Here is a 14,450-nt window from a genome sequence, read left to right on the forward strand (position 1 = left end):
AGGCCATCAAAGAAATGGAGATAAGACCAGCTCAGAAGTTATTATCAGTGAGAGGATGAGGGGTTGAGCCAGGCTACGGTAATTAGGATGCATAAGAGAGCAGAGAAAAATATTGTTATACCCCCAAATCAAGTCTTGTTACTGTCTTTGCAAATGGATACAGTGACTAGTGATGATAAAGTTGTGGAGTAGAAGTGGCCTGGAATGATTCTACCTGGAATCCTTTCTACAGAACTGTGAGAGGCAGTCATATGGACTCTGCTTGAAAGCCGACAGGGATGGGGAGCTCACCTCCCGCTGAGGCAGTTCTACTGAGTTCTGATAACTTTTGATTGAGATAAGGAGGAACTTCCTACTGGGAAATTATAAACACCACCATGTGGAATTCAGTGTCAATGCTTGATGAGGACAAGAGATTCTGCTGTTACCGATGGACGCCTTGAACTCCAATGAATGCCCATTGTGTGCAAAGCTTTTCCTAAGAAAGTGTGATAATAAGAGTGAGTGGCTGGTCCTTTCAAGACGGGGTGGTTCTCCCAGGATTTGGGAAGACCGAGACCTTTGTCATCTCACCCAGGAATGGATCCTGCAATCACACAGTATCAAAATCACCTGCGTAAAGAGTTTCTCTAAGAAACGTTGTCACCCCTTGTGGAGGGACCTGGGCGGATGGGGCACTGAATGGGGGCACAGCATCTCACCAGCATTTAAAACATATGTTTTTACGTATTACATAGGTTTATTAGGATGCACCAGGTCTCAGTTGCAGTACACAGGATCTTCACTGCATCATGAGGGATCTTTTGATTCAGTGTGAGGGCTCAGTAGTTGCAACACTTGGGGGCTTAGCTGGTACTTGGGCTTAGTTGCCCCTTGGTACGTGGGATCTCAGTCCCAGACCAGGGATCAAGCCCATGTCCCCTGCATTGAGCAGGTGATTCTTAACCACTAGACCACCAAGAAAGTCCCTGGTTTTATGTTTTTTCAATCATGTGCATGTATCACTTTTTTAAAAATTAAATAAATATAAAATTAGTTTCCAGATTGTTCTGTAGTCACTCAGAATGACTGTGGAAGGAAGATGGGTTTGTTTGTTTGTTTTTTTGCTATAACACTCTAGACAAGTTTGCCCAAAACAGCTCCACTGAGAAAAGCCCCTGAGTGACTGTTCTGAGCATCTTGTGAAATTGAAGTTTGGAGACTGCAAATTAGTTATCAGTAAAAGCTACCTTAATTGATTATCCTCCGTGGTTGCTATGGGTCCTCCGTGGTTGCTATGGGGCTCTACTCTGTGAGGGGAAAACTGTACTTTCACTTGGTTGTTGGCTTCCTTGGATTTTGTAGAAGCAATTGCTCCTGATGGAAGTAGGGAGCAATCACTAGGGAAAAAGAGAAATTGGTTTCAGAGGAGCATTATCTCTTTTATGTAGCAAATTAGAAAGTGTTGTTGAGATCAAGGAGCAGGAGAGAGTCCAGGCACCAGCTAGGAACTATGTTTCGGATAAAAGCTAACGTAATTTGTAGGCATGTTCTGTACCTTCTTTGATTACAGTCGTAAATCAGCATGGTTTGTTATTGACTTGAAGACAGGTATAGTCCATTGTTTGGAGATTTTTTCTTTTTGGTAAATTTTATGTTGTATTATTGTTGTTGTTTAGTCACTAAGTCATGTCCTCTTTTGCAACTCTATGGACTGTAGCCCGCCAGGCTCTTCTGTCCATGGGATTTTCCAGGCAAGAATACTGGAGTGGGTTGCTATTTCCTTCTCCAGGGGATCTTCCTGACCTCAGGGATCGAACTCAGGAATTGAACCCACATCTCCTGCATTGGCGGTTGGATTCTTCGCTGAGCCACCTGGGAAGCCCCTTATTTTGTATGTGTGTATGTAGTTGGAGAAGGAAATGGCAACCCACTCCAATATTCTTGCCTGGAGAATTCCATGAACAGAGGAGCCTGGCAGGCTACAGTCCATGGGGTTGCAAAGAGTTGGACACGACTGAGTGACTAACACTTTCCCTTTCATATATATATATGTGTGTGTGTGTATGCATATATATTTTGTATATATAGCTAATATTTGTATATATACATATTTTATATACATATATATGTACATGTGCATGCATGCATGCTAAGTCAACTCTTTGTGACCCTATGGACTGTGTTCTGTCAGACTCCTCTGTCCATGGGATCCTCCAGGCAAGAATCCTGGAGTGGGCTGCCATGCCCTCCCCCAGGGGAGCTTCCCGACCCAGGGATCGGACCTGCATCTCTTATGTCTCCTTTGGTGGCAGGTGGGAACTTGACTACTCAAGCCACCTGGGAAGCCCATGTATGTATAAGTCTGTATACAAAGCCTTTTAAAATGTATATATATACACATGTATATACATATATACACACACACATATATAATGTATGCATATATATACACATGTGTATACATATATATACATATATGTGTGTGTATATATATATACACAAGTAAATGGCAGCCCACTCCAGTATTCTTGCCCAGGAAATCCCATGGACAGAGCAGCTTGGTGGGCTATAATCCATATGGTCACAAAGAGTCAGACACAAATGAAGCAACATAGCACACACACATATACATACATACATATATGTTTAATTTGGCTACACCAGGTCTTCGTTGTGGTGTGTGGGCTCTAGTTCCCTGAGCAGGGATTGAACCTGGGCCCCCTGCTTTGGGAGCCCAGAATCTTGGACCACCAGAGAAGTCCCTAGGAGATTTTTTTTTTTAACCCTAAAAGTACAGTATTATATTATGAATATCTTCTTCAGGGAAAATCACTAAATATTTTCATGGCATCCCTTTGTTGAACTGATGTCAAATTACAATATGTATATACATATGTATCTAATACGAAAAGCTGTTTTTATCACAAGCACTTTATGTCCTATTGCAAGTCAAGTATTCTGCTCCTGTGTTTATTACAGCTGTGAAGGAGAACATTAGTTTTAACAGAATGATCAAATGTGCATTGCAGGACATTTATCTCCATAATCCAAACATAAAGTGGAATGACATTATTGGACTTGATGCAGCCAAGCAGTTAGTCAAAGAAGCTGTTGTGTATCCTACAAGGGTAAGGATGGGAGGCCTCTTGGGAGGCCTGATTTCTGTTCATTATCCCTGGGGCAAGCTCACCTATCAGGAGGAGAAAGACAGGGTGATTTTCTGTTCATAAGTTGACTTTTTATTTTCTTTTTTAAAAATTCAAGTATATTAAAAAATTTTTTACAATGTTGTATTGATTTCTGCCGTACAACAATGTGAATCAGCCATAATTATACATACATCCCCTCCCCCCACCAGTTTCCCCTCTTCCCCCCATCCCATCCCTCCAGGTCATCACAGAGCACCAGACGGCTCCCTGTGCTACACGGCAGCTTCTCACCGGCTGTCCTTCTTACAGCTGACGGTGTATATACGCTCACGCTACTTTCTCCTTTTGTTCCACTCTCCCTCCCCCACTGTGTCGACAAGCCCATTCTCTACGTCCGCATCTCCATTCCTTCCCTACAGATAGATTCTTCAGTACCATTTTTTCGATTCCATATACATGCATTAATATCTTATATTTTGTGTTTCTCTTTCTGACTTACTTCACTCTGTATAACAAGCTCTAAGCTCATATACCTCACTAGAACTGACTCAAATTCATTCTTCTTTACGACTAAGTAATATTCCATTGTAGGTATATACCACATCTTCTTTATCCATTCATGTGTCGATGGACATCTGGGCTGCTTCCATGTCCTGGCTATTGTAAATGGTGCTGCTGTGAACACTGGAGTACATGTGTCTTTTTTTATTATGGTTTTCGTGTGGTACATACCCAGCTGTGGGGTTGCTGGGCCATATGGTAGATTTATTCCTAGTTTTTTAAGGAGTCCCCATACTGTTCTCCATAAGGCTATATCCATTCTCATTTTACATTCCCACCAACAATGGAGGGTTCTCTTTTCTCCCCATCTTCTCCAGCATTTATTGTTTGTAGATTTTTTTGATGATGGCCATTCTGCCTGGTGTGAGGCAATACCTCATTATACTGTTGATTTGCATGTCCCTAATAATTAGTGATGTTGAGCATCTTTTCATGTGTTTACTGGTCATACATTCACTTTTTGTCTATGTCACAATATTTTGTCAACACGGGAGCACCAAGGCTCTGTCCATTCTAGGCCATTTGAAATCATGTTACGTATTGGTTGAAGGCAGGTGTCTCCTCTAAGAGGTAATTTAAGATCTAAGACTCCGTAGTATATATGATTAGTCAGTTACTATTAGCCTGCCTCCCTAAATATACTTATTATAGTAAAAATACCTGCCATAGGAGAGAGCATCTGACTGTGTTTGCATGGATTCCCCCCGCCTCGCCCCCAGTACTCCCATCATTGAGGGCTTTGCTTTTGGCTGGTTGTAAAGACTAGACAGCCCCTTCCAGAGCACCAGGTAGTAGAGCCATTGAGTTGTTCTCATTACTTACTGCTGACAAATCTTTGTGCGGAGTGGCTCACTAAACAGGAAGAAAAATAAAAAAACAAGACTCCATGTTTGGTTTATACCAGTGGCGGTGAGGTCAGTGTTGTTCGATCACTAAGTCATGTCTGACTTTGCGACCCCATAGACTGTAGCACGCCAGGCTTCCCTATCCTACACTATCTCCCTGAGTTTGCTCAAACTCATGTCCATTGAGTCGATGATGCCATCCAACCATCCCATCTTCTGCCTCCTCATTCTCCTCTTGCCCTCAATCTTTCCCAGCATCAGGGTCTTTTCCAATGAGTTGGTGCTTCGCATCAGGTGGCCAAAATATTGAAGTTTCAGCTTCTGCATCAATCCTTCTAATGGATATTCAGGGTTGATTTCTTTTAGGATTGACTGGTTTGATACTAAACAGGAAGAAAAATAGAAAGCAAGACTACATGTTTGGTTTATAACAGTGGTGATGAGGTCAGTGTACCACATGGCTTTTGCTGTATAACAGACCACCCCAACACTTAGTGCCTTAGAACCACAATCATTTCCTTGTTTGCAGCAGTTCTGTGGGTGGGCATTTGGGGCTGGGCTTGGCAGGGCCAGCTTATGCTTTTCTGCGTGATGTTGGTTGGGCTCACTCACATGTCTGGGGTATCAGCCAGTCTGGCTGGAGAAGATAGAAAGGCTGGGAAAGCTGGGGTCACCAGGGCCCCTGAGACCTCTCTTTGCCTCTCATCCTCCAGCAGGAGAGCCCAGTCTTGTTCACGTGGTGGCAGTGAGTTCCCAGACAGAAGCAAGAAAGGGCCCAATCGCTGAGCCTTTCCCACGCCCTTATATTTTCAAGTCTCTTCCATGTGCTAAGGCCCCACTGGCCAAATTCATGAGGTCAAGTCCAGATCCAAGTGGTGGAGAAATATCCTCTGCCTCTTGATGTGAGGAGCTGCAAATAATTAGTGGCCAGTTTTGGTGATCTCCTGCAGTCAGGATTACAAATTTACTTTCTTGAATAACCTATTTATTCTTACCTCTGAGCCCTTGCAGCCCCTGATTTTTGGATGCTTCTATTCGAATGAGACAAAATCAGTCAGTTTGGACTGTCTTTCCTTTCTTCCTTCCTGTGTTCAGACACGTAGGGGAGGAACCACAGTGGTGGTCAGGGTAAGTAGAAAGGTATTCCCTGCTTCCTCTGAGTGGCTCCATTGTTCAAGTCTTCTTGTGCAAAAGGCTAGAGCATCTCATTAAGACTCTCTGGATGTGTTGTCGCCGTGGTATTTGAAGTTCCATACGATGTCAAGATTTTGGATTAGCATTGGCAAGAAGCTAATAGCTAGTTATAATTTTACTGTTCCTTTTCCTTCTCTCTTGTCCTTTACCAACTCCAGATGGTTTGAATTTGAACTAACAGGAGAGATTCACTGAAGTCCATGCATGTCCTGTTTGGAGTCGGTGTCTCATTATGTATTATGCATTGCATAGTCTCAACTTCCAAATCAGGCTTCACCATAACGTTGAACTTTACTCACATACACCTTTCTATATTGGTTTTAAAAAGTTGGCATCTTAAAGAGCGTACCTGCTTCACAACATTCGAAAGACTGCTCGAACTCTAGGGGAAATTGTTATTTGCATGTGAGCGGTGACTACTGCAATGGAGGGGATAGTACCTATATGTGCCTTTCTTCTCCTTAAAATAACTGCTCTTTTAAAAAGCAAAAAAAATCGGCCATGCATCCTATCCAGAGTGAAAGTCAAATTGGGATAAATTAGATACTTGTGTGTGTGTGTTGGGGGAGGTGGTGTATACAGAGAGAGACAGCTAGTCTTAAAAAAGGAGGGGCTGGCCCAGAGTTGCCTGTGTTTCACCCTAGCTCCCCTAGCTTGCCTGAGCTGAGGGTGTGCAGGCTGCCCTGCAGGTACCAAATCTCATCATTGTTCCTTGCTCCCACAGTACCCACAGCTGTTTACAGGAATTCTTTCCCCCTGGAAAGGACTGCTACTTTACGGACCTCCAGGTAAAGGGATCTTTCTGCTGTGATCTTGGTGTGAAGCGAGTATGCAGGGGATGAGTGTGCATCTGTCTTCCCTTCGGGACTGAGGCATCGCGTGCTGTGTGCCCCCCTCCTGTGTTGCTTGTGTGACTGTCTTGTGTCTGTCAGCAGAGGGATGGAGTTCGAGGGTCGCTCATGTTTTACCCACATGTGTCTCCAGGTACAGGAAAGACTTTACTGGCCAAAGCTGTGGCTACGGAATGCAAAACCACCTTCTTTAATATTTCTGCATCTACCATTGTCAGCAAATGGAGAGGGGACTCAGAAAAGCTTGTTCGGGTAGGGTTTCTTGATTTTGTTTCTTTAGAATGAATTCTGGCAGAAGACAGTGGTACAGAATGATGACAGTGGTCTTGTTTGTTCTTAAGTGATTTAAATGTTCAAATTTATCCTGGATCTTAATGACCAAAAGCCCGGGAGGTGGATTGACTACTATGTAGCTGTTAGTGGTGCCCCTATCAGCAAACATGATCTCCCTTCTTTGGGAATTTGGCCAATAGCCCCTTTTCGATTCACATGACATAGAAACAGAACCATGAAAAAAATTGTCTCTGTAGTGGCCTATTTTTCTTTTATTCAAGAAACATTTATTATTAAGCATGTTCAGTATATTCAGTTAAGATTTACTGAGAGGCTACTGTGGTATGCTTGTCCTTATACTAGATACTCTAAGGAAGAATCAAGAAACTTAAAACTTACTCTTTCAGTTGCTCCAGCCAACTTTACTCCACAGCACTATAGGTTGGAGGGATTTTTTTTTTATTCCCTTAGGAAATTGTTTTTATCTTTATAATATACCATTTCTAAGAGTATATGGTATATATTTTAAAAAATATTTATTCATTTTTAACTGATTGATGATTGGTTTACAGTATTGCTTTGATTTCTGTCATAAATCCACATGAATTAACCATGAAAGTGAAAGTTGCTCAGTTGTGTCCAACTCTTTGCGACCCCATGGACTGTAGCCCAACAGGCTCCTCTGTCCATGGAATTCTCCAGCCAGAATACTGGAGTGGGTAGCCTTTCCCTTCCCCAGGGGATCTTCCCAATCCAGGAATCGAACCCACGTCTCCCACATTGCAGGCAGATTCTTTACAGCTGAGCCACAAGGGAAGCCCAAGAATACTAGAGTGGGTAGCCTATCCCTTCTCCAGTAGATCTTCAGTTCAGTTCAGTCACTCAGTCGTGTCTGACTCTTTGTGACCCCATGAATTGCAGCATGCCAGGCCTCCCTGTCCATCACCATCTCCCGGAGTTCACTCAGACTCACTTCCATCGAGTCCGTGATGCCATCCAGCTATCTCATCCTCAGTCGTCCCCTTCCCCTCCTGCTCCCAATCCCTCCCAGCATCAGAGTCTTTTCCAATGAGTCAACTCTTTGCATGAGGTGGCCAAAGTACTGGAGTTTCAGCTTTAGCATCATTCCTTCCAAAGAAATTCCAGGGTTGATCTCCTTCAGAATGGACTGGTTGGATCTCCTTGCAGTTCAAAGGACTCTCAAGGGTCTTTTCCAACACCACAGTTCAAAAGCATCAATTCTTCAGTGCTCAGCCTTCTTCACAGTCCAACTCTCACATCCATACATGACCACAGGAAAAACCATAGCCTTGACTAGACGGACCTTAGTCGGCAAAATAATATCTCTGCTTTTGAATATGCTATCTAGGTTGGTCATAACTTTTCTTCCAAGGAGTAAGCGTCTGTTAATTTCATGGCTGCAACCCAGGAATCAAATTGGGGTCTCCTGCGCTGCAGGCAAATTCTTTACCAACTGAGCTATCAGGGAAGCCACAGGTGTACGTATGTCTCCTCCCTCTTGCATCTCCATCCCACCTCCCGCCCATTCCCACCCCTCTAGGTTATTACAGAGCCCCAGTTTGAGTTCCCTGAGTCATACAGCAAATTCTCATTGGCTGTCTATTTACATATGTTAGTGTATATGCATCCATCCTACTCTCTCCATTTATCTCACCCTCTCCCCCATTTATCTTACTCTCTTCTCCCCCACCCTTGTCCCTGAGTCTTTTCTCTGTGTCTGCATCTGCATTGCTGTTCTATGAACAGATTCATCAGTACCATCCTTCTAGATGACATATATATGCGTTAATACAGGATATTTTTTTCTCTTTCTGACTTACTTCACTGTTTAATAGGCTCTAGGTTCATCCACCTCATTAGAACCGACTCAAATGTGTTCCTTTTTATGGCTGAGTAATTATACATGTACCACGGCTTCTTTATCCGTTCATCTATCAATGGACATCTAGGTTGCTTCCAAGTCTTGGCTACTGTAAGTAGTGCTGCAATTAACATTGGGGTATATGTGTCTCTTTCAGTTTTGATTTCCTCAGGGTAATGCCTAGGAGTGGTATTGCTGGGTCACATGGTGTCTTTATTCCTAGTTTTTAAAGGAATCTCCATACTGTCTTCCATAGTGGCTGTATCAGTTTACATTCTCACCAGCAGTGGAGGAGGGTGCCCTTTTCTCCACACCCTCTCCAGCACTTGTTGTTTGTGGATTTTTTGATCTGGCCATTCTGTCTGGGGTGAAGTGATATCTCATTGTAGTTGTGATTTGCATTTCTCTAATCGTGAGTGATGTTGAGCATCTTTTTATATGTTTATTACCATCCGTATGTCTTCTTTGGAGAAATATCTGTTTAGGTCTTTTGCCCACTTTTTGATTGGGTTGTTTGTTTTTCTGGTATTGAGTTGTATGAGTTGCTTGTATATTTTGGAAATTAATTCTCTGTCAGTTGTTTAATTTGCTGTTATTTTCTCCCATTCTGAGGGTTGTGTTTTCACCTTGTTCATAGTTTCTTTTGCTGTGTAAAAGCTTTCAAGTTAAATTATGTCCCATTTATTTATAAATTCTTATTTTTATTCCATGCTAGGAGGTGGGTCACAAATGATCTTGCTATTATTTATGTCATACAGTGTTCTGCTTATGTTTTCATCTAAGAGTTTTATAGTTTCTGGTCTTACATTTTGGTCTTTAATATATTTCAAGTTTATCTTTGTGTATGGTGTTAGGGAATAGATCTGATAGACAGAGTGGCTGATGAACTATGGACGGAGGTTTGTGACATTGTACAGGAGACAGGGATTAAGACCATCCCCAAGGAAAAGAAATGCAAAAAAGCAAAATGGCTCTCTGAGGAGGCCTGACAAATAGCTGTGAAAAGAAGAGAAGTGAAAAGCAAAGGAGAAAAGGAAAGATATACCCATTTGAATGCAGAGTTCCAAAGAATAGCAAGGAGAGATAAGAAAGTCTTCCTCAGCGATCAATGCAAAGAAATAGAGGAAAACAATAGAATGGGAAAGACTAGAGATCTCTTCAAGAAAATTAGAGATACCAAGGGAACATTTCATGCAAAGATGGGCTCAGTAAAGGAAAGAAATGGTATGGACCTAACAGAAGGTGAAGATATTAAGAAGAAGTGGCAAGAATACACAGAAGAACTGAACAAAAAAGATCTTCACGACAGAGATAATCACGATGGTATGATCACTTATCTAGAGCCAGACATCCTGGAATGGGAAGTCAAGTGGGCCTTAGGAAGCATCATTACTAACAAAGCTAGTGGAGGTGATGGAATTCCACTTGAGCTATTTCTGATCCTAAAAGGTGGTGCTGTGAAAGTGTTGCACTCAATATGTCAGCAAATTTGGAGAACTCAGCAGTGGCCACAGGACTGGAAAAGATCAGTTTTCATTCCAATCCCAAAGAAAGGCAATGCCAAAGAGTGCTCAAACTACCGCACAATTGCACTCATCTCCCATGCTAGTAAAGTAATGCTCAAACTTCTTCAAGCTATGCTTCAACAGTACATGAACTGTGAACTTCTAGATGTTCAAGCTGGTTTTAGAAAAGGCAGAGGAACCAGAGATCAAATTGCCAACATTTGCTGGATCATCAAAAAAGCAGGAGCGTTCAAGAAAAATATCTATTTCTGCTTTATTGACTATGCCAAAGCCTTTGACTGTGTGGATCACAATAAACTGTGGAAAATTCTGAAAGAGATGTGAATACCAGACCACCTGACCTGCCTCTTGAGAAACCTGTATGCAGGTCAGGAAGCAACAGTTAGAATTGGACGTGGAACAACAGACTGGTTCCAAATAGGAAAAGGAGTATGTCAAGGCTGTATGTTGTCAGTCTGCTTATTTAACTTACATGCAGAGTACATCATGAGAAATGCTGGGCTGGAAGAAGCAGAAGCTGGAATCAAGATTGCCAGGAGAAATATCAATAACCTCCGATATGCAGATAACACCACCCTTAGGACAGAAAGCGAAAAAGAACTAAAGAGCCTCTTGATGAAAGTGAAAGAGGAGAGTGAAAATGTTGGCTTAAAGCTCAACATTCAGAAAACGAAGATCATGGCATCTGGTCCCATCACTTCATGGGAAATAGATGGGGAAACAGTGGAAACAGTGTCAGACTTTATTTTTGGGGCTCCAAAATCACTGCAGATGGTGATTGCAGCCATGAAATTAAAAGACGCTTACTCCTTGGAAGGAAAGTTATGACCAATCTAGACAGCATATTAAAAAGCAGAGACATTACTTTGTCAACAAAATAGTCAAGGCTATGGTTTTTCCAGTGGTCATGTATGGATGTGAGAGTTGGACTGTGAAGAAAGCTGAGTGCCGAAGAATTGATGCTTTCAAACAACCAGTCCATCCTAAAGGAGATCAGTCCTAGCTGGTCATTGGAAGGACTGATGTTGAAGCTGAAACTCCAATATTTTGGCCACCTGATGCGAAGAGCTGACTCTTCGCAGAGTCGCAGAAGAGCTGACTCATCCCTGATGCTGGCAGGGATTGGGGGCAGGAGGAGAAGGGGACGACAGAAGATAAGATGGTTGGCCTCACCAAGTCAAGGGACATGAGGTTGGGTAAAGTCCGGGAGTTGGTGATAGACAGGGAGGCCTGGTGTGCTATGGTTCATGGGGTCACAAAGAGTCAGACATGACTGAGTGACTGAACTGAACTGAAATGATGGTGTTAGGAAGTATTGTAATTTAATTATTTTGCACATAGTTATCCAGTTCTTCCAGCACAGCTTATTAAAGAGACTATCTTTTTCCCGTTTTATATTCTTGCTTCGTTTATGACAACAAAAACACGATGACCCAAAACCTATGGGATGCAAAAAGAGCAGTTCTAGGGAAGTTTATGGAGAAGGAAATGGCAACCCACTCCAGTGTCCTTGCCTGGAGAATCCCAGGGACGAGGGAGCCTGGTCGGGCTGCCGTCTCTGGGGTCCCACTGAGTCGGACACCACTGAAGCGACTTAGCAGCAGCAGCAGAAGGGAAGTTTATAGCAGTACAACCCTACCTCAGAAAACAAGAAAAACATTGAATAGATAATCTAACTCTACATCTAAAGCAGCTAGAAAAAGAAGAACCAAAAAATCCCAAATTCAGAAGAAGGGAAGAAATCATAACAGTCAGAGCAGAAATAAATGAAAAAAAGAGAAAGAAACAATAGTAAAGATTAATAAAACTAAAAACTGGTTCTTTGAGAAGATAAACAGCATTGACAAACCATTAGCCACACTCATCAAGAAAAAGGTGGAGAAAAATCAAATCAACAAAAAAGGTGAGGTTACAACAGACAACATAGAAATACAAAGGATTGTAAGAGAATATTGTGATCAACTGTATGCTAATAAAATGGACAATTTAGAGGAAATGGACAGATTCTTAGGAAAGTTCAAGCTCCCAAGACTGAAGCAGAAAGAAATACAAAGTCTGAACAAGCTGATTACAAACACTGAAGTTGAAACCATGATCGAAATCTCCCGAAAAACAAAAACTTAGGACCAGATGTTTTCACAGGGGAGTTCTATCAATCATTTAGAGAAGAGCTAATCCCTGCCCTTCTGAAAGTCTTCCCAAAAATTGTAGAGGAAGGGGCACTCACAGACTCATTCTACGAGGCCACAATCACCCTGATACCAAAACCAGGCAAAGATATCATGAAAAAAGAAAGTTATAGGCCAATATCAATGATGAATACAGATGCAAAAATCTTCAACAAAATTCTAGCATGCAGAATTTAACAACACATTAAAAAGATCATACACCATGATCTTGGATTTATCCCAGGGATGCAAGGATACTTCAATATACACAAATCAATTAATGTGATACACCATATTAACAAATTGAAAAATAGAAACCCCATGATAATCTCAATAGATGCATAAAAAGCTTTTGACAAAATTCAGCACCCATTTATGGTAAAAAACTCTTCAAAAAAATGGGCATAGAAGGAACCTACCTTAACATAATAAAGGCCATATACAATAAACGCACAGCAAACATTCTCAGTGGTGAGTAACTGAAGACATTCCCTCTGACGTCAGAATGTCCATTTCTCACCACTATTATTCAACATAGCTTTGGAAGCCCAGTTACAGCAATCAGAGAAGAGAAAGAAATAAAAGAAATCCAGAGTCTAAAGGAAGAAGTAAAACTCTCACTACTTGCCGATTACATGATACTATATATAAAAACCCTAAAAATACTATCAGAAAATTACTAGAACTAATCAGTGAATTTAGTAAAGTTGCAGGATACAGAATCAATATACAGAAATCACTTGCATTCCTATATACTAACAATGACCAATCAGAAAGAAATTAAGGAATCAATCCCAGTTACCGTAGTATATGGTATATTTTATATTATAAAATTTTATTATACCTTCCAGTCACCTTAAGAAAATACTTGTTTTAATTTATGCCTCAATATAAGGTGGGTCCTGCTCAGAAATCCTGTTAAACTATTGCACTCTGTCGGGTGACTGGTAAGTAATCAATACAAAGTGAATGTAAATATATTTTCTGAAAAAAAATCCTTTAAAATATTGCACTTAAGTTACATTTCCTTGGAGAGGCTCATCTTCAAAATATTATGGCTTATTTGAAAGTGATCATAAAATATTTTTAAAAGATTGATTTACCTAAAATACCTAAAATAACCTATTTATTACTTTGTGATTGTCCTCAAGTTACTTCAAAAGTGTATATTTTTATAAATTTTTATCACCCGTATCAGATTGTAATTTTTGGAAATCTATGCTGACATCTTCTGTTTCATTGTTCTTCATCTTGAGTCTAACTCAGTGCCAGATGGGATTTAAACTTAATCCTCCTAAATTTATGGGTTTCATTTGATTCTAGTTAGCTATATTTCAATTAGCTTAAATCCAACTAACTATAATTCTTATCAGCCTGAAGACTTCTTTCTAACATTCCATTTCTATGGGCTGAGGAACAGCAAAACTTACAAGGTCCCCTCAGAATCAGCTTCGAATCAGTGAGCAAAAAACACTGTAAGGTGTTCAGAGAAAAGATTCCATCAGATTCCTTGGACAGGACTCACCTAAGCAGAAGAAAAAATTCAGATGTTTATGAATATGGATTTTCTTGTTCAATGTTGAACAGCCAGAAAAGTCATTTAACTAGAATGCTCCATTCTCTGGGAGCATTTTATATAACTCCAATTTTCCTCTGCTTCAGGAAGACTTCTGAGAATGAGGAAACAATTCCACCCCCAATTTCTCCCCTTTGTTTTACCAAAATATTTTAAAAGTTGTCTTTAAAACAATATTAATAGTAAAAAGACCCCTGAGCTATCTTTCCAGAGGAAACCAGAACAGTTGCTGGTACAGCTTTCCAGAGCATTTATTTGTATTCACATTAACCTCAACAACCATATCTCGATTTTCCCTTCCTTTTAAAATACAAGTAGGAACATAGTACATATACTCTTCTGTACCTTGTGATTTTCTTTCACACTTAACAATGTAACTTGGATGTTGCTCTACCGTTTTATAGACAGCCCTAACATGGTTTTTATATGTCTGCATGCCATTT

The 14,450-nt window shown here is 41.0% G+C and overlaps 1 protein-coding gene across 2 annotated transcripts in view; it reads left to right on the top strand.

Annotated features, from left to right (window-relative positions):
- Positions 1-14,450, top strand: part of KATNAL2 (katanin catalytic subunit A1 like 2) — a 100,777-nt gene that overhangs the window by 60,697 nt on the left and 25,630 nt on the right. The window contains exons 9-12 of one of the 2 annotated variants that reach the window (XM_069568291.1): positions 3,012-3,110; positions 5,540-5,665; positions 6,456-6,519; positions 6,716-6,834. In XM_069568291.1, the coding sequence (XP_069424392.1) occupies positions 3,012-3,110; positions 5,540-5,665; positions 6,456-6,519; positions 6,716-6,834 (408 nt within the window). The remainder of the gene's footprint in view (positions 1-3,011; positions 3,111-5,539; positions 5,666-6,455; positions 6,520-6,715; positions 6,835-14,450) is intronic. The other variant, XM_069568292.1, reaches the window with a different exon arrangement.

This window comes from Ovis canadensis, chromosome 23 (assembly GCF_042477335.2).
Source record: "Ovis canadensis isolate MfBH-ARS-UI-01 breed Bighorn chromosome 23, ARS-UI_OviCan_v2, whole genome shotgun sequence".
NCBI classification, from domain to species: Eukaryota; Metazoa; Chordata; class Mammalia; order Artiodactyla; family Bovidae; genus Ovis; species Ovis canadensis.